Source organism: Thunnus maccoyii, chromosome 23 (assembly GCF_910596095.1).
Source record: "Thunnus maccoyii chromosome 23, fThuMac1.1, whole genome shotgun sequence".
Taxonomy (NCBI): Eukaryota; Metazoa; Chordata; class Actinopteri; order Scombriformes; family Scombridae; genus Thunnus; species Thunnus maccoyii.
In genome coordinates this window covers 12994546-13014871 of record NC_056555.1, presented here as the reverse complement: position 1 = coordinate 13014871, position 20326 = coordinate 12994546, and the positions used below count along the sequence as shown (strand labels likewise).

The 20326-nt window shown below is 38.0% G+C and overlaps 3 protein-coding genes across 9 annotated transcripts in view; 2 read left to right on the top strand and 1 right to left on the bottom strand.

Moving 5' to 3' along the window:
- The first annotated feature begins 1075 nt into the window (after positions 1 to 1075).
- On the top strand, positions 1076 to 2816 carry LOC121890578. Its single transcript, XM_042402998.1, has 5 exons — positions 1076 to 1149; positions 1239 to 1308; positions 1834 to 1950; positions 2078 to 2261; positions 2464 to 2816. The coding sequence occupies exons 1-5, from the start codon at positions 1130 to 1132 to the stop codon at positions 2778 to 2780; spliced, it is 708 nt and encodes a 235-aa protein (XP_042258932.1). The 5' UTR covers positions 1076 to 1129; the 3' UTR covers positions 2781 to 2816.
- A 1260-nt stretch (positions 2817 to 4076) lies between these two features.
- Positions 4077 to 7502, top strand: LOC121890580. Its single transcript, XM_042403000.1, has 7 exons — positions 4077 to 4295; positions 4610 to 4693; positions 4987 to 5106; positions 5214 to 5288; positions 5799 to 5927; positions 6146 to 6238; positions 7215 to 7502. The coding sequence occupies exons 1-7, from the start codon at positions 4209 to 4211 to the stop codon at positions 7266 to 7268; spliced, it is 642 nt and encodes a 213-aa protein (XP_042258934.1). The 5' UTR covers positions 4077 to 4208; the 3' UTR covers positions 7269 to 7502.
- A 3226-nt stretch (positions 7503 to 10728) lies between these two features.
- Positions 10729 to 20326, bottom strand: part of zgc:113263 (uncharacterized protein LOC503753 homolog) — a 22319-nt gene continuing 12721 nt past the window's right edge. For 5 of the 7 annotated variants that reach the window (XM_042402940.1, XM_042402941.1, XM_042402944.1 and 2 more), the window contains 17 exons: positions 20198 to 20265; positions 19866 to 20112; positions 19518 to 19696; positions 18877 to 19099; positions 18641 to 18795; positions 17565 to 17656; positions 17223 to 17380; positions 16981 to 17120; positions 15449 to 15701; positions 15236 to 15351; positions 14917 to 15154; positions 14599 to 14738; positions 14254 to 14503; positions 13476 to 13606; positions 12778 to 13030; positions 12471 to 12574; positions 10729 to 11626 (listed from right to left, as the gene is read on the bottom strand). In XM_042402940.1, the coding sequence (XP_042258874.1) occupies positions 11619 to 11626; positions 12471 to 12574; positions 12778 to 13030; positions 13476 to 13606; positions 14254 to 14503; positions 14599 to 14738; positions 14917 to 15154; positions 15236 to 15351; positions 15449 to 15701; positions 16981 to 17120; positions 17223 to 17380; positions 17565 to 17656; positions 18641 to 18795; positions 18877 to 19099; positions 19518 to 19696; positions 19866 to 20112; positions 20198 to 20265 (2755 nt within the window). In that variant the 3' untranslated portion in view covers positions 10729 to 11618. The remainder of the gene's footprint in view (positions 11627 to 12470; positions 12575 to 12777; positions 13031 to 13475; positions 13607 to 14253; positions 14504 to 14598; positions 14739 to 14916; positions 15155 to 15235; positions 15352 to 15448; positions 15702 to 16980; positions 17121 to 17222; positions 17381 to 17564; positions 17657 to 18640; positions 18796 to 18876; positions 19100 to 19517; positions 19697 to 19865; positions 20113 to 20197; positions 20266 to 20326) is intronic. The other 2 variants (XR_006093830.1, XM_042402943.1) reach the window with 2 other exon arrangements.

Sequence of the window (20326 nt, the reverse complement as noted above, 5' to 3'; positions counted from 1 at the left end):
ATTTAGTAATATCCTTGTAATGGGTTTTAAAACAGTCGATTTTTCCCATTTCTCAGTTTAATTCCAGTTGCTGAATTTTCAAAACATGAGTCCACATCATACATGCCTTCAACAATGTCCAGCCACATCCCTACAGTATGTGGGTCGTCTCTTTTGTTGTATGTTGTATATTTTCCTGTTTCATGTTACCTAAATATAGCACAACACATGTCTTGATTATGAGCTGTCTCACCCAGACCAGAGCTTTAAATGTTTATTTCTTTTTTCATCAAGTCTTAAACAGTACATTACCTGCTATTGAGGGATTTGATTAACAACCTCTCCAGGCCAAATTATCTCCTGTAAATCTGGTTTCTTCCAGGTCACATCAAGTCTTTGTGGCTTTACAAATATTATGTTATTATTTTAAAAAGAAGAGAGAAACAATGAAAGAAAAAACTGCAGATCATTAATAGAAGTAGTTGCCTAGAGATTATACACATTACACTGAGGGGAAAGTAAGTGCTTGTAATGTATGTATCAAAAACACTGTAAAATAGTTATCTAATGTTCCTGTAGAGGATCTTGGGTGATGTGAACATAATATTTTAAAACTGAGAAAAGCTCATGTTTGTTTAGAGGTGATGAGCTCATTTATATGAACATGAGAGGAGTATTTCTCTGATTGATTCTCTGATATGGTTTGTCTTCATGATTTTTGCCTTATCATTAATAAAGTGAGTACAAGAGATGGACAGCGTACTGTAATTAAAAATGGCATCATGACATACTGTAATATACATACAGTGTATTCCTGTACTGTGATACACTGTGTAACTGGAGAAATAACTACTTTGAAATAAAAATAGACCTTGAAAATGTATTTATGATTCTTCATCCTGAAAATATGAACTTTAATGACTCATAGTTTATTTTCACAGTTTATGGTATTTATATTTTCAGTATTGGCCTATTTGTGGTTCCTTAACATGAAGACGTGTTCCTTAGTGGAACATAGAACATGGACGTGAAACTGTGATGTCACAGCTGCTGTTTGTCTTTACAGTTCATCAAAATATGCAAACTGCATATTGACTATTTTGTGGGAGACTTTCACCTCAGCAGTTCACCATACTTTCTGTCTGAAACCATGAGTGACAGGAAGCAAAGGTGAGAAATTCAGCAACTATATTGTAGAACGTGGATACTGTATTGATCATCAATATTAACAGAGGTTAAACTCTGAGCTTTTTCTCTAGGCGACTGCAGAAAGTTGGACAAAAAGGGGGCAAGAGAGACGATGGAAGTGATCTGAACCAAATAAAACAGGTGAGCACAAGATAACTTTCAACACTGCAGCTCCATCTATTATTCATCCACTATCTGTTGCACACATTAAATACATTTCTATTAATGCACCTGAGCTGTGTCTTTATCTTGTTTCTTTTTCTGCATTTGTAACTTTAATTGATTTGTTCTTTTAAGAAGAATAACTGAGAATATTTTGCTTAAAATGCACAAGTAGGGTCAAAATAAATCTGAGTAACATCAGTTGTGCGTTATATGCTACAAAGATGAACATTATGTCTTGTCAAAATGATTTACTTACATGCATTATACCACATAGTTTATATATAAATATATAAACTTTATATTTATATATAAAAAAACATCAAAAGTTCTGGTTCTGGTCAGTGTAAAGTCACTGTCCTACAATGTGATCTGCTCTGTAGATTTAAATATAGTCAAAGTACATTTGAACAAAGACAACTTTTACACTAGTTTTTGATCTTAGTGTTTTTGTCACCTTCAAATATCATTCTGAACTATTTTCTATTTTGTGATACATACCAGGTTCATGCAGGACACGTCTGTGACCCCCTGACATCAGACATGTCCAAGCCTGTTTCACATGAACACTCTCCGCCAAAAACTGACCGGCTGACGAGGAAACACAGAAGCTACACCGTGGTCAGTCTGCCAATCTAAACAACTGCAAAACAAATACATCATTTATTTTACACTGCATAGTAACAGTATTAGGGGGGGAAGAAGAGTTAAAAAAAACATACGCTGACTGTCTTTTTTTCTTTATCAGCATGCAGGTAGTGGCAAAGTGGTTTCAACCAACTTTCCCCCATTACCAGTTATAACAGTTTCCCCGCAGCAGGCTGGGATCTGGAGCAGACACTGCTTAGCCTCCCGCTTCAAGCTGAACTTGCAGCGTTCACAGCAGCGAAAACATGTCTTTGAGGAATTGAAACTGCCAGTGATACCTGCAGGTGTGATTTGATTTTCCTCCAAGAGCATCTAAACTACATATTACACACAACATAATCAGGGAGTTGCTTGATTGGATGTTTCTGTTCAAGATGAATATATATTAGCCTGCTGGTGCCACACTGTCAACTTTACACAGCTCACTTGCTAATGTTTCATGCTTCTCAGTCAAAAGTTTTACTAACTTATTTTTCCTTCGTGCAGTTGTCAAACAAAACTGTGGTAACAAGGAGGGCAGTCAGATGAAACTGCCCAGTCATCTGCCCCAAATTCACGTACGCAAACCTGAAATGTCTGTCCCGAAGCCCACCACAGTGCAGCACAGCCTCTGCAAACTGCCCGTGATAGAGAACACTCCAGTCAAGCGCTTAAAGCCAAAGACTGTGAATCTGCACAGACCGATTTGTGTTCTGCCATCAATTTCTGGAGGGACCGAGGAACTTGATAGAAGCTTCAAGCTGCCCGTAGTTGGAAACATGCAGAAGGCTGAGAGTCCCAGAAAGAACAAAGCAAAGAAGTAGGAGAAAACTTCTCCCATCAATTTTGTTGATTAAAAACACAAGTTAAATAAGTTCATGTGTTGTATATTGTATGTCAAACAGATTTAACAGAGCCATCTTCCTCTATTTTTACTGTATGTATGAATATAAAACTTATAACATGTTTAAGTACACTGTTTTTTACTATTTCCTATATCGATTCAGTCTAATTAGAACTTCCCAAAAGTCTTGTTCAATGCGTGTAATGCAAATGTACACAAGATGGCCTCAGAGATGAAGGATAACTGGTTTAGTAACTGGTTTAGTAACTTCCAAAAGCTTAACATAAACTACAGGATACATACATTGTTAGCACATGACTGAGTATTTAAACTATGAATGGATTCTTAGAGAAAATCTTATTTTTATTTGTCAAAGGGATCATCCATTTATCACTTGTGTTATAATCTTTTTATCCATCAAACCACTTTTCCAAGCTAAAGGGAAACTGGACCTTAAGGGATCATAAAACACTCACAGAATGCTCAACACTCAGCTCAAAATAAGCAGAATGATATATTACAGATTTGAATTATAACGATTTTCTCATTATTACATAAAAAACAATATTATGCAAGTTATACAGCACATTGCTGCTCTTTATGTGCTCAAGAGCTCATTAAGAAATTGTTATATGAACTGTAACCGGACCTCATGTAACAAATGACAGACAGGTAGAAATGGGATGAAAAAGAGGAGCCTTTATCGTAATATTCCAGGGAAGATAATTAATGTGGTCACAATATTTCACTCACTGTTAATGAGAAACTGCTAATATAGACAGTTTTATCTGCTTTTCACTTTCTGATTGTTTGATAAAATCCATGTAACTTACGTGCTGGTGCGCATGGTTACATACAGTATATACACCTTTACAGTCCATGTCCAGAAGGTGGATTTAAGAGATACATTTCAAACATTTGTTTCACACCAGCCTAAACTAGATGGGGTTGTTATCAGCATTCGGACACTTTAAGGATATTGTCCACTCTGTGTCTCAATTATAAGAAAACTTTATCATTATAATGAAATCTGTAATAAGGAAATACATTTTTTTCATTATAATGTGAAACTTTAGTGTTATAATTAGATTTGAGCACATTTTTTTCCTTCATGTTGGCAACAACAAGCTGCCATACATTCACTCAAAGTGGGAGGAGTACTTACCCCCATACAGAGGTGGTATCTTAGTGGGCAAGGACAGCCCAGGGATGTGTGTTGTGGCATTATTCACCCTCCATACAGAGGTGGTGTTTTAACTAGAAGGGACATCTCAGGGATATTCCAGCTCCTGCCTCTGTATGGGAGGTCACCCCTTCTTCTCTTTTCTCACGACCAAACATACGACCTGTGACAGTTTTGTGGTTGTTTACCCAGTTGTAGCAACTGGAGATATAAAATTGTGAAGACATGGCTGCTGATGACAAGAAATCTACATTTTTCCGGAAGCCCAGTTCCACACTGTGGACTTCAACATCTATAGTGATAATATATGCGGTAAGTATTTTACTCATTTTACAATGAGATAGATAGATCGATGAGTTCTGTTGTGTTATAGCCTAATTCAATTTGCTTTGTTTTGTCTTTTGCTGGTCTAATTACTTAATTATTCATTTGATTACAATTTAATAACGTTAAGTAAAAGTGGGGAGTCATCTGCTGATCTTATGTTTTGCATGAAAAATCTTAAATCTGCAAAGAAAATACAGCTATGAGATCAGTGTAGGGGAGTAAAAAGTAAAATATTTGCCTCTTAAATGTAACGTGTAAGTGAAATTTGCAGATGTACAGTAAAGAATGTTTTTTTCCAGGTCTGGTGTTTAGTGTTGCTCATCTTGACAGCATCAGGACACCTTTTGAATAGCCGGAGCTTTGAATGCGTGAACAGCCAGGAGGTAAAACTACAAAAAACTTTTTGTTTCTAATTGTTGCTCCTTTATCAGATTACTTACACACAAATTATAATGTAAGACAAAATCTCATTTTAGGTGTCAGAACTGTCGTATGCCTGTTAATGATAAAAGCAGAAATCATTCAAATCTGTAATTTACTGTATAAAACAATCAAACTATACAATAATTAAAACAAAAGTGAACAGGGTACCGAGAACGATTGATACCCAGCTCTGCTTACTGGTGTTGTGCTCTGTCCGTGTTGATACATATGACTGTGAGGTTTGTTCTTGTAGGACGTGACCAGGCTGATAAACGAAGCCAGACTTGTGTATTTGGGCTCAGGGCTCAGCATGGCAGCCTGTATCTTGCTACTGCTGGAATTCTGGAGGAAGAAGGGCTTCTATTTAAAAGTGGTATGTGGATGTCTGAGTCTAAGATGTGATATACATCTATATATTCAACTATAGGAAAAAAATTGAAATTGAAACTGCCTTTCCCCTCTCTTGTTGTCTCTCCGTAGTTACTGGGTACGAACATTTGCCTGCTTTTGGTTCTGGCTATATATTCTGGACGCCTTTTGAAAGAAGAGACTCAGGTGGGCAACTCACACCCTTCCTGTATATTTAAATGCTGTAAACCTGAACTAGCATGAGTGTGAAAGTTTACCTTGAAAACCGTAGTTTGACATAATACATTTTAATTCAAGGTATTCTTACTACAGTAGCTTTTTTTTTGAGCTTTCAACCATATCTCATGTCTGCTCAGTTGTCATCACATGAGCTACTTTAAAGCAAAAGTTTGACATTTTGGCAAATACGCTTCTTAGTCACTTTCTGGTGGAGAGTTAGATAAGAAGATGTCTGTGCGTTAGCTTAGCTTAGCATAAAGATTGGAAACTGGGGGAAACAGCTGGCCTGGTTCCATGCAACAGTAACAGAATCCAACCTCTAAGCTTATAGTTTGGTACGAATCAGTGGATGAGTTGGTTAACTTGGTGTGGTTTCTCTTCACACAGAAAAAAATAAGCAAACCAGAATGCATGAAATAAAGCAGGGTTCATCATCAAATAATTGCAGATGTCTTGATGATTCTCATCTCTCTACAGGAGCTACAGGAGTTTGAGAAGCGCTACTTGGCTCTGCTACCTCTGACAGATAAGCCACCAAACACACACAACCAGCTGACTGACACAGTCTGTCGTACACTCGATAATGTGTATCACTGGCAGGCTGAGGTAAGACTGGAAATTTGACTTTTAGGATATAAGCTTCTCTGTGAGGAAAACAATCTTTTGTCTGACAAGACTTAAAGAGACAGTCATTGTATTGTGCTGTTTTTTAAAGTAGGTTCCTTTACTATTGATCTTGATGTGCACGTGTTCTTATAAATATTCATAAAGCACATTTATAAGTAGCTTCAGGTCACCTGTTGGTTTGTGTGTGTTCGCTCCAGTTTAAGTGTTGTGGACTCCAAAGCTACCAAGACTGGAAGTCCCCGATCCCAGACTCCTGCCTATGTGACAGAGAGGACAACAGCTCCGGATGTGTGAGTCATTCATCCTTCAAACAGACACATAACTGCAAAACAACAGCAGCGTAGAAGTCACAATATTAATTTGTGTCATCATTTCTTGAAATCACACATTATCAAGATGAACAAATTATTTTAATCACATAATAATAACTTAATAATAAGAACTTTATTTGTATAGCACATTTCATATAAGTGCTTTACATACAAATGACAAAGTCAAATCAAAGATCAATAAAAACAGAAAAGAAGAAGAAACAAACAAACGTGGGGGGCAGTTACATGTCAAGCTGTGTGCGATGTAGGCTGGTCCTAACCCACTAAGAGCTTAAAAAACAAGTAAGAGCACTTTAAAATCAGTTCTTAAAGAAACTGGGAGCCAGTGTAGAGAGGATAACACTGGAGTAATATGCTCTCTCTTCTTTGATTAAGGCCTGGCAACTGAATTCTGGATGAGTTGCAGCTTCTCGATCATATTTCTAGCGAGACCTGTAACACGAGCATTACAATAGTCAGGTCAACTCAATATAAAAGCATGAATTAAGTTTTCTGCATCTTTTAAAGTTAAAAACAGACGTTTCTTTGCGCTAGTCCTAAGATTGAAAAGAGCAGTTTAGGTCACCTTGTTCATAAAATGTCTAAAATTCAGATCAGAGTCTAAGATAGAGAGAGAGAGAGAGAGCCAGATTACCAAGTTTCTCACACAGCAAATCTCTTTTGGCTTCTGGGCCAATCAGAGAAATTTCCATCTTCTCCTGTTTTAGTTTTAAAAAGTTCTTTTTCATCCATTTATTGATTGTTAACAAGCAGTTAACCAGGGAGCTGAGGGTCTTTGGATCATTTGGTTCGACTGACATGTATATTTATACATATTACCGTCATAGCTCACATTAAATCGATTCATCAACAAGCAAAGTAAACATATATTCCATAACACAGTATATTTTGCAGTGTTTATAATACACACATAATGTTTGTATTTCTGTTTTAGGTTGGAGTTGGAGACAGCCTTGTTTATGAAAAGGTAAAATATAGCTTTAGTTAAACTGAATTATTTAAGGCCCTGACAATCCTTTTTTTCCCCGTCACTGTCCTAGTGATGTTGTCCTACATGAACACACTCAATTTTCTGCCAAATTAAAGTGCTTTTTTCAAGTGAGAGATTTCTATATATTAGGCTTGGACTGCTGAAATACTTATTTACAGCCTCTCAATCATCAAAATTCAAGAGAAGACTTGATCATCCCCTTAAAGATGATCGTAAATAAATATACCAGCAGTAGAGAGACAGTCGGGATTTAGTAGCTAATGACATTTAGTGGTGTTGTCATTGAAACCACATCCACACAGTCCCGATCACTTCTGTTTGTCAAACTCCTAATAAAACCCAAGGACTTTTTTTCCCTCCAGAATTAATCTTTGATTGTTGCATATTGAGACGTGAATATATAAAGTTATAAAATTTGATGTTTTCAGTGGCTCTAAATGACAAAAAAAAACAAGGAGAGATCAAGAAAGAGATGACAAGCATTTATTATTGACACATTCTGTGTGTGTGTGCAGCCTTGTCTTCCTACAGTCTTATCCCTTGTAGAAAAACGTAGCTCCACGTTTTGGATCGTCATGGCAGTTTGGGTAAGAAATATCACGTTACAAACAGATTGTTTGAATATTCCCTAAAGACGCTGTGAAATTGTCTCATCATGTGCTGCTTGAAAATTCATGTTTTCTGAGATGCCACTAAGTTTTCTCTAATGATGTTGTGTTTTCTAATTTATTCATGTGTTTAAGATTTGGTCTTCAGGGCCACCGTAGAAAAGATTTAAAGACTCAATAAGATTTAGTAACATTTTGACTGTGTATGCTTCTCAAATCTTCAGATGCATCATATAAAATGCCTGAAAAAAAAATCTAATTATTTCTTCTTTTTTTTTCAGATCACCATCGTGAGTGTTCTCCCTGCCCTCTCTGTGTTGTGTATACTGATGACATTTTTGTACATTATTTACATTGTAAGTTAAATGACATGATGGTAAAATTAGACAAAAATAACACATAAGGTCAAATATGAACATAATGCATTAAAAGGAACCATCCAACTCAATGCAACATGTTTTCCTTGTGTTCTCAGGGAACTGTGGAAGCATGTGTTGCAAAATGGAGTTATTGGATATACAAAAGGCGAGGAGGAGAGAAAATGGTTCCAGTGGTATTCATCAGAAAGAACAATAATAACAAAGCACAGGAGGACAACTGGGAAGACGCGGAAGCAAAAGAGAGCGGCAAGGTTGACGGTGAAGTCTTACGTCAAGAGGAAGGGATGAATGTGCAGGGAGAGGGACGAGAAGCAGCGGAGGGCAACCGTGATGACAACGCAGTGTGCATAATTCCTCTGTCGGGGCTGAGGAAGCTCCAGGAACAGGCAGACCCACCTCCAGTCCAACATTGGGTTCAATGCTTGTGTATATTTCCTTCTAAACCCAAGGACTTCTACACGGTCCTGTTAGAGGAAGGTTCACCGCTGCTTCCCAGCAATGCTGTGCTGGTCGATGCTGACAAACCCGGCAGGCAGGCCTGGTGGTGTAGAGGACACCATATTTTTTCAGTTGAGAATATTGTTTGGCCCAGAGAGAGAGATCCTCCACACAATCCTTGATTTTTGTAGTGTCATATCATCAGTTTGTGCTGTATGTGGCATATTTTTACATTGCCCTTCACACTTTGCAACAGGTTTTTCCTGTCAAACTCAAAGAACTGTATATTAGAGATGGAGCCTTTGTATGAGGCATTTAAGGTCTCTATTTCCCAGGTTCCTACCAGATATTTCAGTGTGAACCAAAGTGACTGACCGACATTGCCATCCGGACAAACCAACAGTGTCTTTACTGTTTTTCCAGCTCAGCTCCGCCTCTGTGTGCTCGACAAACTCGTAGACCATAAAAGTAATGAAAAGCCTGCTTCAGTGTGTGATATCAGTATATGCATGGTCATGGTTACAGTGTGGGACTACAGTATTTGTCATAATTCAACATCCCTGTCAAATTTGTATGGCCTTGTGACGGGAAACGTTGGCTTATTAACAAGTCGTTACCCAGCAACCTCCTCTGATTTCCCATCATTCCACTTTAATCTAATACAGGCAGACCAGGAACCTCACAGGCAATGTAAACAGCAGTAAATCATGTAGAGTTTGTTTGAATGAGAGCGATAGAGTTAGAGTAAACTAGATCACTGAGGCTAGTAACATGAGATAGTTCTTGACAAAACATTTTTGGGCATACTTTCTAAAACATTAGTACCGTTTAAGATGTTTTAAGACCTGAAAATCACTTATTCTTTTCTTCTTATTTCCCATTCCTAGTATATGTGTGCAGGATCTGCCAAAAGAAGTACTCAGATCATTTATTTAAAGGATGGGTACACAATTTTTCAAGTCTTCCTTATAATAACAGTCAGGTGCCCAAATAAACATCGAAAAGGGTTTTTTTCTTGCTGTAATCATTTCACCTGTTCATACTGACCATTAGAAGATCCCTTCATAATGTACTTACAATGTAATTGATGGGGGCCGAAATCTTCTTTACAAAAATTTATTTAAAAGTTTGTATGAAGCTAATATGACACTTAAGTGACACAAAAGTTCAGTTACCTCCTGAAATCCATAAAATTACCGCAAGTCATTCAACCTCACTGAAAAATCCAGAATTTATTAATATGCAAATATTGTTCTTTGGTTCGAAATATCTACTTCACTGTAAAGTCCATTCTCAGTGTTTGTGCACTGGAGGCTTCAAGTTTCCACATTACATCTGTGGATGTTGCGTACTGGACGATTGACTCCACCCTGTGATGCATTAATGTTGGTTGATGTGAAGCTAACTGTAAGTATTTTAAACACTGTTGGGTGGAGCTGTGGATCACATTTTTTTTAAGATTATCACATTTTACATGTAACAAATTAACCTGTTAAGTATATATAATGTCACAAATAAAGTAAAGGGAGCTCTGAGCTTGTATCCTGCACCTTTCCCACTGAGGTTTTATGGATGTGCACGACTACTTTTATCTCATAATATTGATATACTCAGGTTAGGTCAAAGTATCTCAGAGATGTACTTGAGTATAGTTTTTGAGTAAATGTACTGAGTAACTTACACCAGTGTAAATCTGCATCAAGACCCGTGCGTTTAATCTTCATCCCTAATTCACTCAAAACGCCAGTTTTGTAAGGAAACAGATATGACACTCAATCAAATTACTTGTGTCAGAATTTCTCTCCCATACATACCTCTGCTCTTGTTTTATCTCACATTTTAGATTATATAGATTATTCCTACATGCATTTAGATATGGATGATATTAACATATTTTTGCATATTTTTATCTGTCACTTTTGTAAATATGCTTTTCTCTGCAGGATGATAATATGCATTTGACCACTTTCCTGGTCTCATCAACTGTAACAGACTGTATTTTGCAATGAGCTGTGATTGTTACACTTTAAATTCATCTTCTGCTGTTGGTTTTTATTGTTTTCATTATGGTTCCTCTGTACAAAGTCTGAAATCTTAAACACATTTTTTTTATTACACACAACAAATCACAGAAATAAATCCTAAATCAGACATTTCAAGTTTCTTTTAATGGATATGACAAAACCTCTACACATTTGTGGAAAAAATATGCCTCAAAGTTCAAAGAGTAACATATTTAAAGTAAATTGTAAAACTTTGAAATACATATGTAAACATTAATGTAAATAAATAAAATTCTGAACAAAAATAAGAAATAACGTAACAAATTCATCTTTTACTTTTCACCACTTAGATTTCAAACATGACAAACAAAAGTAAGATCTGAACTAGGACCAAAAAGCGAATGTAGGCTGTGGTTACAGTGCTAGAGGCCTTGCGTGTATTCGTTTTTTGCGTGTGCTCTGCTTCACTTACTTCAAATTCAAGTACAAAATAAATTTTATACAAGTAAAAACATGTTTTCCAGAGGAAGACAGCATCTTGTGTGACTCCCACCAGGTCAAAACCAGAGATTCTTTCTTGTCCCTCGAGCCCTGAGCGTCCTGGTTTTAGTGTCATGGCTCTGTCGTAAATAATCAAAAAGACACTCTGGTGGAGGAACACAAACACACACTCACAGCAGTCCAAGCCTAAGAAGGTCTGCATGTCTGAAGAATGTAAAAGTATCTGAAGTATATACAGAGGCAAATGTAGATCTGAATGAGCCTGTACAGGCCCTGTTCTGTCATCTGTAAACAACTGCACACCACAGCTGTTATATTCACAGTTTCTGCATGAATGTCCTTGTTGGCTGTTCTCCTTCTTCCATCTGCTGCTGTTGTGTACTCTCAATATGGCTCTACGATAATGGACAGACGGTTTCAAGACTCTGAATCAGAGAGAGAAAGCAAATTTTAGACGTTAAATTGTGTATTTCAAAGAGCCGGATAGCAGCTAGCTACTTTGCTGCACTATATTTTTTTTAGCCAGGGAAATGAGAGAGAAATAGTTATATGAGAAGATTGGTAGACTCTCTAGTCTCCACACTAACTATGTAGCTAGAGCGAGAAGCCGGTTAGCTTAGCTTTGCATACAAACTGGAAACAGCTAGCTTGAGTCTGTCCAACGTTAGCAAAATCTGCCTACTAGCACCTCTAAAATTCCCTAATTAACACTTTATATTTAGTTTATTTACTTTATACAAAAACACAGAAGTGTAGAAACAACACCACACAATTCTCTGTAAAACCAAGAAATGTTTTTTTTTAACTTCGGTTTTTGAATGGGTTAGGGATATAACATGTTAGTAAGCGTTAGAGGTGCTGGTAGGCGTTTTTTGTTACATTTGGACAGAGCTACGCTAGCTGTTTCCCCCTGTTTTCAGTCTTTGTGCTACGCTAAGCTAACCAGCTGCTCCCAAAATGTCAAACTATTCCTGTAATGGTTGTTGCTTTAGTAGTAATATAATAATAGTGCTAAAGCGAAAACAGTACCAACATTTCTGCAATGTGTACACAGTGCAGTATACAGTGTTCAACTAAAAAATAAAAATACAATAAAGACAATAAATCCTCAAAGTAGCTGTGACATGACATCTAACTTTTGAAATAGGAATTGGACCAGAGATACTGCTATACTATGAACTGTCATAGCTTACTACGTCAGGCATTATTGTTAAAGCTACTGTCTAAAGATGGAAAATCTCTGACATGACAGACAGTGTGCTTTCTTACCTACGACATTGGCTGTATCCTCGGCCTGCGGGTCAGAGGTTACATACTTGCTGCCAAATATCTGCACCAACTGGTCAAAGAACTTGCATTCCTGTTTCTCTCCTCTGGAAACATGAGACAGAATTTCAGAGCTTTTTATAAGGGGACAGAAAATTATGCCACAAATTACAGCAACAGCAGTAGATCAAATATTATGAGGTTTGAAACATGTTTAGAGAATAAAACTGTATTTATTTGTGAATGTTCAGACTCCAACATTGTCATTGTGCTTCCTGGTCATCCCCCAACAACATACAAACATGCTTACTTTCTGCCTTCTAGGAAGTGTCGGAAATTGGCCCTCAGCCTCTTTATCCTCGTTTGACACTGCTCAGGAGTGCGCAGGTAGCCCTGGCTGGCCATGACCTCAGAGATCTGGATGAAGATGTGTTTGTTCTTGGTGCAGCCTTTCAAGTTCTCCTGAATCTCCTCGCTCCCCCAAATTTCCAGGAGGACCTCGGTTTCCCCATCGCTCCAGGGTAGCTTAGAGCTATCGGACATCCACGGGTTACTTGAGCCAGCTGACAAAGTAGATAGAGTTCACAGAATAAAAAACATTATCTTTACAGTATTTGGCATTTATTATGATAATTAGAAAAGCTACCCAGGTTTATTTACACTGTACTCATTTGGTAAAAAAAAAGGGGGAATTATTTTGGTTGGCCAAAAGCAAAATCACTTTTCAGGAACTCATTTAAATGTCTAAAATGTTGCTATCATCACTCCCCAGTCCTTGCTCTGCTAAGGTTGGTGTTTTTTGTGGGGAGTGACAAAGTCAGAGCTTAGATGCCAAATATCAACACTGTACAAATTTTACATTCACTTAATAATCCAATTCACAAGAGTTGGCTAAATGACCTAAAGATTAGAAAAAACTGAGGATTTTTTAATTTCAAACATTTCAGTCCTGCAACTAAATGTTTATACATGCAACCTTGCCGTTGTGAATTTTTCTTTTTGTTTCACCTTTCTTTTGGCTCAGTTCAAGGGTGCCTTCATCCGGTTCATCTATGATCGACGTGTCTGCGACTGGTCCGTCAACTTTCAACTCCTTCCTGAAGATTTTCTCCATCTCACTGAAGAATTTATATTCCTCTCTGTGGGTAAAGAAGACAAAAAAACAGTTACCACCAGTGACCTCGCATTTGAATATGTAGCCTGGCGATTAGCTGGCAAAGCTAATCACAAACATTTTCCATGATAAACTACACAGAGAGTAATGTTCATTGGTCAAAATCAAACATCCTATGATTTGCTCAGGATCACATCAAAACTTTATCAAGGCCTCAAAGTGTCAGGACTGATGCTACGAGGGAAACGCTGCAGCATATTGATAAAATTGGGTGAAGCCTGTGTAAGACATTTAATGCAGACCTTCTTGCAGCCATGCTTAACATTACTTTGTGCAAAATAATAAGTGCATAATAATCATTTTCCTTTACATTTTGAAAATATCACATGTATGATTTTCCATATCCTGTAAATAACAAATTTAGTTTGAGATGCATTTTCAATCGTACACCTCCAAAACAGGCTAAGAGGGTTTTTCCCAAAGATTTTGACAACATTTTATCAAAAATCATTTGTAGAAAAGATTTTCTCAAATGCTTTATATTACCATAAAGTTCGACCATGTGCAGAGGTGTCTGACATATAACCAACCAAAATGGCTATTAAATACAAAATAGAAATAATAGAATTGATACTTTTATTTAGAAGAAGACATAATTGTGTCATTACTGACTTTTCATGGAGGAAGCCGTGCTTAAGGCGCTTGATGCGGGTGTAGCACTGCTCTGAGGTCCTTATATATCCTTGGTCACCCATCTTCTCAGAGATGTACTCAAACACGTGGCGGTTCTTCAGGCAGCCCTTCAAGGTGAGCTGGACACTATCTTCACCCCAGATCTCCAGCAGCGTGCGAGTCTCCTGGTCCGACCAGGGCGTCTTTCTGCTCAGGTCGGACAGAAGGTGGCTGGTTGAGGGCTGCTCAACTAAAAGGAGGAACAACAGCTTTACTATTGGGTGTTTAAAAGCATAATGACACAAATTTCACTCATTAAGTGGATTTGATTGTATTTAAACCTACACATGTTAGGATCCTTGTCCATAAGGGTTTGCAAGGTGGCGTCAGCAGCAGTGCCGTCCACATCGGCAAACACAGAGTTGTCACCAAGCACCGGAGCAAGGAGGTCGAAGTATCGAAACACTGCAGGCCGGCCTCCACTTCTGGAAAACATAAATCAAAGGTTAGCTTGGAAACACTGTGCTGTGGTGGACATTTTCAAAATTTTAAGATAAGTGCTCTGACAGCCTTTTGATGGTTTTCTGATAACCAATTGAAGAAACCTTTACTAAAATTTGGAATAAAATGTCTCTCAAACAATCACTCCTCCATTTTATTTACCTCCGGCTGTTGCAGAACCGCCTGTAAGTCTTCTTCAGCCTTTTGATCCTGGAGTGACACTGCTCCGCTGTCCTCATGTATCCCATGGCGGCCATCTTCTCCGATATGTCGATGAATATGTGCCCATTACGGACGCAGGTTTTCAGGCTGTGCTGCACGTCATCTGCCGCCCAGACCTCAACGAGAGCCGCCGTCTCCTGCTCCGTCCATACTGTGTTCACACTGTCTGTTCCTATTGCTGGCAGATGCAGCAGAATACTTATCAAATAGAGCATTTCTTTTTCTGCTGTGCGAATGTGTGAAAGGATGTTGACTGTACCTGGATCCTGTTCTGGTTGTTCGTCTCTTTCATCGTACTCATCAACAGAAACCGCCTCCGGTCCGAGTATTTGTTCCAGCTGGTTGTAGAACCTATAATCTACTCTTCTTCCACATCTAGAAAGAGTGAAAAGTTGTAACAAGGGCTATTAGTTGGTTTTACTTGATTATATTTGCAAACAATAAGGCAAACAGAAAGAAAGATAGATCTCACTTCTTCCTGTCGTAGCACTGCCGAAAGTTGTTCCTCAGTGACTTGACTTTCCAGCGGCACTGCTCCGGGGTTTTCGTGTATCCGAGGTCGTGCATTTTCTCTGAAATGTCGGCATAAACGTGCCCGTTGTGGACAAAACCCCTAAGCGCCCTCTGAACTTCTTCTTCGCCCCAGATATCGATAAGCGCCAGGGTCTCCTCATCTGACCACGAGCCGGGTGCTGGTTTATCTGCAGACATGTTGATTTCTCCATCTTACAGTCGAGACACAACGCGTGTCAGCACTGGTTTTGGTACGAATGCACTATTTCACAAGTTACTGTAGTTTCAGCCAGTAAAGTTGATTTGGCTATACTATTACATTTCCTATTATGCAGCAAATTCCAATACAGTGAAGCATAAAAATACAATGGTTGCTATTTCTCTTAATTTAAAAATGCTTTGTACAGCACGTGGATCAACTCTACATGAGATAACAAATACATTTTGTGAGTAATTATGTGTTATGTAAGCATTAAATCCACTCTTTCTCACAAGAAATAACACATTTCTCCTCTTACAAATGAAAAAATGAATTAAACATCAATAATGTGCACCACTTGGTCTGGTATGACCAGTAGCTTTCGTGGCCAAAGTTAATTACTGTTAGCTAACTTGAGACAGATACTGCTGTGTTACTCTTTTCTACTTGTGCTATTCTTACACTATATTTTAGCATTTACCATTATATCGTAATTGTCACATGGTCGGAAAAGGTTTCATGGGCTTTAAGTGTATGGGAGACCCATTCACTCCCATACAGTAACATTTATAACTCAGCATGTGTATTGTAAGTACAGTGATTCCATTCATAATTGAAAATGCTCAAAATTGCACACAACATCACATAAGCCTATTACGTGACGTGAACAGTCCATGAGTTATCCATACATAAGCTTCTTATGATTATTGTAGGTGTACTGACCATTTTTATTTTTTACTGTATATAATTCCTGAAATTCCTCACCACGATTTTCTCCCATTGCTTTTACACGCTAGTAATTGCTTTACAGAAAAAAAGTAACTGAAATCTTACAATAGTGAATAAAAAAAAATTATATATGACACCTAAAAAAACCTAAAGTAAACCTTAGCATACAACTCGTAGCTCCTCTGCAAATTCTGAAACACTTGAGCAACCTCATAGGAGCATGAATGAATGAACCTATTGTCATAATCAATAAAAGATTAATTTTTCAATAAAGTGTCAGAAAATAATTAAAAATGTCCTGAGCCCAAAGTAACGTCTTCAAACTGCTTGTTTTTTCTGACAAACAGTCCAAACCACAAAAGATATTTAATTTACAATGATATAACAAAGAAGTAGACAGCAAATCCTCAAATTTTATAAGCTGGAGCAAAATAATGTCTTTTTGTTGTTTGTTTGTATTTATACTACTTGAAAGAAAACATTACAAACGTTTAAATTGGAAGAAATCTTGAGTATTGCTGCTGTGCTGTAAACTGCACTGAAGAGATGAGGGGATATTTTACCTGTTTCAGACACTGATTCACCATTGGAGTCTTCGGATATTTCAATGGAGTCTGTTACCACGGTGGAAGATGTCGATGGCTGCTTGTCCAGGATTTGTTCCAGCAAATCGTAGAATTTAAAATCGACAGTCCCAGATGAGCTACAGACGGTAAAGTCAGGTATTAAAAAGGACTTAAACAGACACACAAACACGCTGTCAACAGTACAGCATACAAGATGAATATTCACGTGCAGTGTTTACCTCATGCTTTCCTGACACTGGCGATAGCTGGATTTCAGCCGTTTGATTCTGGTGTGGCACTGCTCTGCACTGCGAGGGTAGCCATTGGCGCAGAGTTTCTCTGATATTTCTGTGAAAAGGTGACCGTTGTGTGGGTAACGTCTCAGGTTCTGCTGGACCTAAATGTGGGTGAAATTCATATTAGTTTCACCTTGCTTTTGAACGTCTGGAAAAAAAAGCGTGATGAGGTTCCAGACCGCTGAATCTTTAATTTATTCTTTGGTGATTCAAATTGTGAAGTGCAATAATGAAGTCAAATGAAATGGCAGTTCAGTCTGATTGATTGATATCAGTCTGCTCTACCTGTGGGTCTCCCCAAATCTCCAAAAGGATGATGGTCTCTTTGTCGGACCAGGGGACTTTCTTCCTGTCCTCCTGAATGCCCACAGCGGACTCTGAAGAAATAAAGATAAAGGAGAGAAAAAATCTGAATGGATGGTTTCACACTTCATTTGACAACTGAGTTGACTCCGACCATCTACACATTTTACTAATTTTACATTTCACTGTCTTGTTTTGTGTTGGCCACACTGCTTTTATTGTATTTTTTTTTGTATATGCCATGATGCCGAGCCAAACAGGTTTTGTGACAAAGTTGACATGTATATTTCTATCAAACAATACATCACAGTACAGTTATAATTAATCACTTGTATGTATTATTATTTTTATGACAATAAATTTGGTTCAAATGCAGTAATTAGATGAGCCAAGAGATACAATCTAGCATTTACACTGATCATCTTGAAAGTGGTTTTAAATTATTACAAACAGTTCAATGGGCCACTTCTCAAAAACTGCATCCAAAGAAGATACTGGAGCACATGATTCACTTCAGCAGTTTAAATTATGTTGATGAGAAATTTGGCAGAAATACACTGAACAGCGCTACTCGTCTTTTTGGATTGACTGGTGTAGCAGTGTCTAATCCCACTTTAGTTAGTTAGGAATTTAGAGATTTACAATGTGGAAAATTGTGTCTAGTGCTAAGTAATAGAAGACAGACAACAAGAGGACAAAATATAGATGCACATTTTTGTGTCTATAGGTTAGGTGAGGTTAAAAATCTCAAAGTGTAGGTCCATGTCAAAAAATAAAATATGTTAAAACCAGCATCTTAAACCCAATGAATCACTATTTAAAAGCAGCAGTTTCTCATTAAAGGCTTCGACTATAACTTGAGTCGAAGTTGGAAAACTTTTTATGCTCGTTAGATTGTGCTGCTTTTTGCTAGATTTCAGGGACACACTGTGATTGGTCAGTGTATAGACATTAGAGGGCAAGATGATGCAGTGTAGGGAAAGTAAAAATGCCACAGTTGGTTAATCTGAACTCTCTTCCCAAAACCCCTACAGTTGGTAGAGAACATTTGAGTTTACCGATATCCTGATGGGAGTAGGCAGGAAAGTCGTTGTCGTCGTCTTCAGCCTCTCCTGGTGTTTCATCCAACTGCGGCACTGAAGGGAGGTCCTTCACTAAAATTCTTGCCAGTTCATCGTAAAACTTGCACTGAACTTGCTCCAGTCCCTTCATGCTGATGTTTGGGGATGAGAGGATATATCAGCAAAAATCCTGAACTTTTCCTTTTATTATTTTCTGCTCTAAGCACACATACTTGTTTTCGTAGCACTGCCTGAAACTTGATTTCAGCCTCTTCAGCCTCGTTTGGCACTGCTCGGGTGTTCGGGAGAATCCTTGGGCAGCCATCTGGTTGGATATGATGGAAAAAACTTGCCCGGTTCTGTGCATTCCTCTCAGCTCCTGTTGAATCTTGTCTTCACCCCATGTGTTGATGAGGGCCAACGTCTCAAAGTCTGTCCAGGGAACGCTTCTAGTTCCTTAAACAAACATAAAAAAAATGTTAATTAATTACAGCATTTTTTACCCACTAATGTTCAGTTTTTGTTGAGTTTGTTTGAAAGTTGAGTTGAATTAATGTAGTTTTAGAGTACAGGATGTAGTTTGTGGTGATGCATTTTGTTTCATTATTTTGTAAATGTATTGTTCCTTTTATCTATTCATATTAAGTTCATCTGATATATGATTATTGACATGTAAAGTAGTTTGGATACAGCCTTGTAGAAAACTTTTAACATCACCTAAACAATCTATAATGTCTGCTCTGCGTCTGAATTTTTAATCAAATAATATAAACTCAAAAAAAAGAGAATTTAAAGTTAAGGCTCAAGTTATAAAACATCTAACACCACTGATGACGCCGTGGTTTGATTAACTCACAGAATGGTGACATCATACCGATTTCCTGTCGACTCGTGTGGCCCAGGAACTGCAAATCCTCATCGTCGTCCTGGGACTCATCTTCATCAATGACTTCTTCAACATCGTAGGTGACCTCAGGAACAGCCGAGGAAGCTGAGGAGCCAAGTACTCGCTCCAGCTGCTCGTAATATTTATACTCCAACCTGGAGTTCCCTCTGGTGTTAGATCAGGGAAAATGCAACATTTTTTTTTGCTTGAATTGCTTTTTTTCCCCCACAGTCATGAAGGCTAAAATGAATTATCTGACAAAATGAAGTTACTGGACAGAAAGACAAGCAGGAAGACAGGAAAAAAGCTACAAAAACCTTGTCATTTAATACCCACCTGTTGTTCTTTCGGAAGCATTTCTTCAGTCGTTTGATCCTGGTCTGGCACTGTTGAACTGTTCTCATGTAGCCCCTCTCTGCCATCTTCTGTGCGATCTGAGTGAATATATGACGGTTCTTCAAGCAGCCCTTCAAAGCCCGCTGTACCGAGTCCTTCCCCCAAATGTCGAGCAGATTGAGCGTCTCCTCGTCCGACCAGGGAACTTTTGAGTCAGTTACAACTGGGAAAGAACCTTCCTGAGAGTCTAAAATGAAATGTGAAGAGTTAGTCAAAGGCCTGAGGTTAGACAGAGGCGAATATCCATTGATCCACTTAGAAGTTGTACAAACCTGTATATTCTCCCCATATTGAGATTAGAGGAGACTCATCTGAATTCTCATCATCCACAGAAGAATCCCTGCAAAGGTGAAAAATATGTCACAGATAAACATGTCATGTTGGCTTACACACCATTTTCC

Bases quoted from the DNA above. Each gene is read 5' to 3' on its own strand.
- LOC121890578 (XM_042402998.1), top strand. From the start codon at position 1,130: ATGAGTGACAGGAAGCAAAG. The intron at 1,150-1,238 runs GTGAGAAATTCA...CTTTTTCTCTAG, and splicing joins ATGAGTGACAGGAAGCAAAG to GCGACTGCAGAAAGTTGGAC. The intron at 1,309-1,833 runs GTGAGCACAAGA...GATACATACCAG, and splicing joins ATCTGAACCAAATAAAACAG to GTTCATGCAGGACACGTCTG.
- LOC121890580 (XM_042403000.1), top strand. From the start codon at position 4,209: ATGGCTGCTGATGACAAGAAATCTACATTTTTCCGGAAGCCCAGTTCC. The intron at 5,107-5,213 runs GTATGTGGATGT...GTCTCTCCGTAG, and splicing joins AGGGCTTCTATTTAAAAGTG to TTACTGGGTACGAACATTTG. The intron at 5,289-5,798 runs GTGGGCAACTCA...ATCTCTCTACAG, and splicing joins TTTTGAAAGAAGAGACTCAG to GAGCTACAGGAGTTTGAGAA.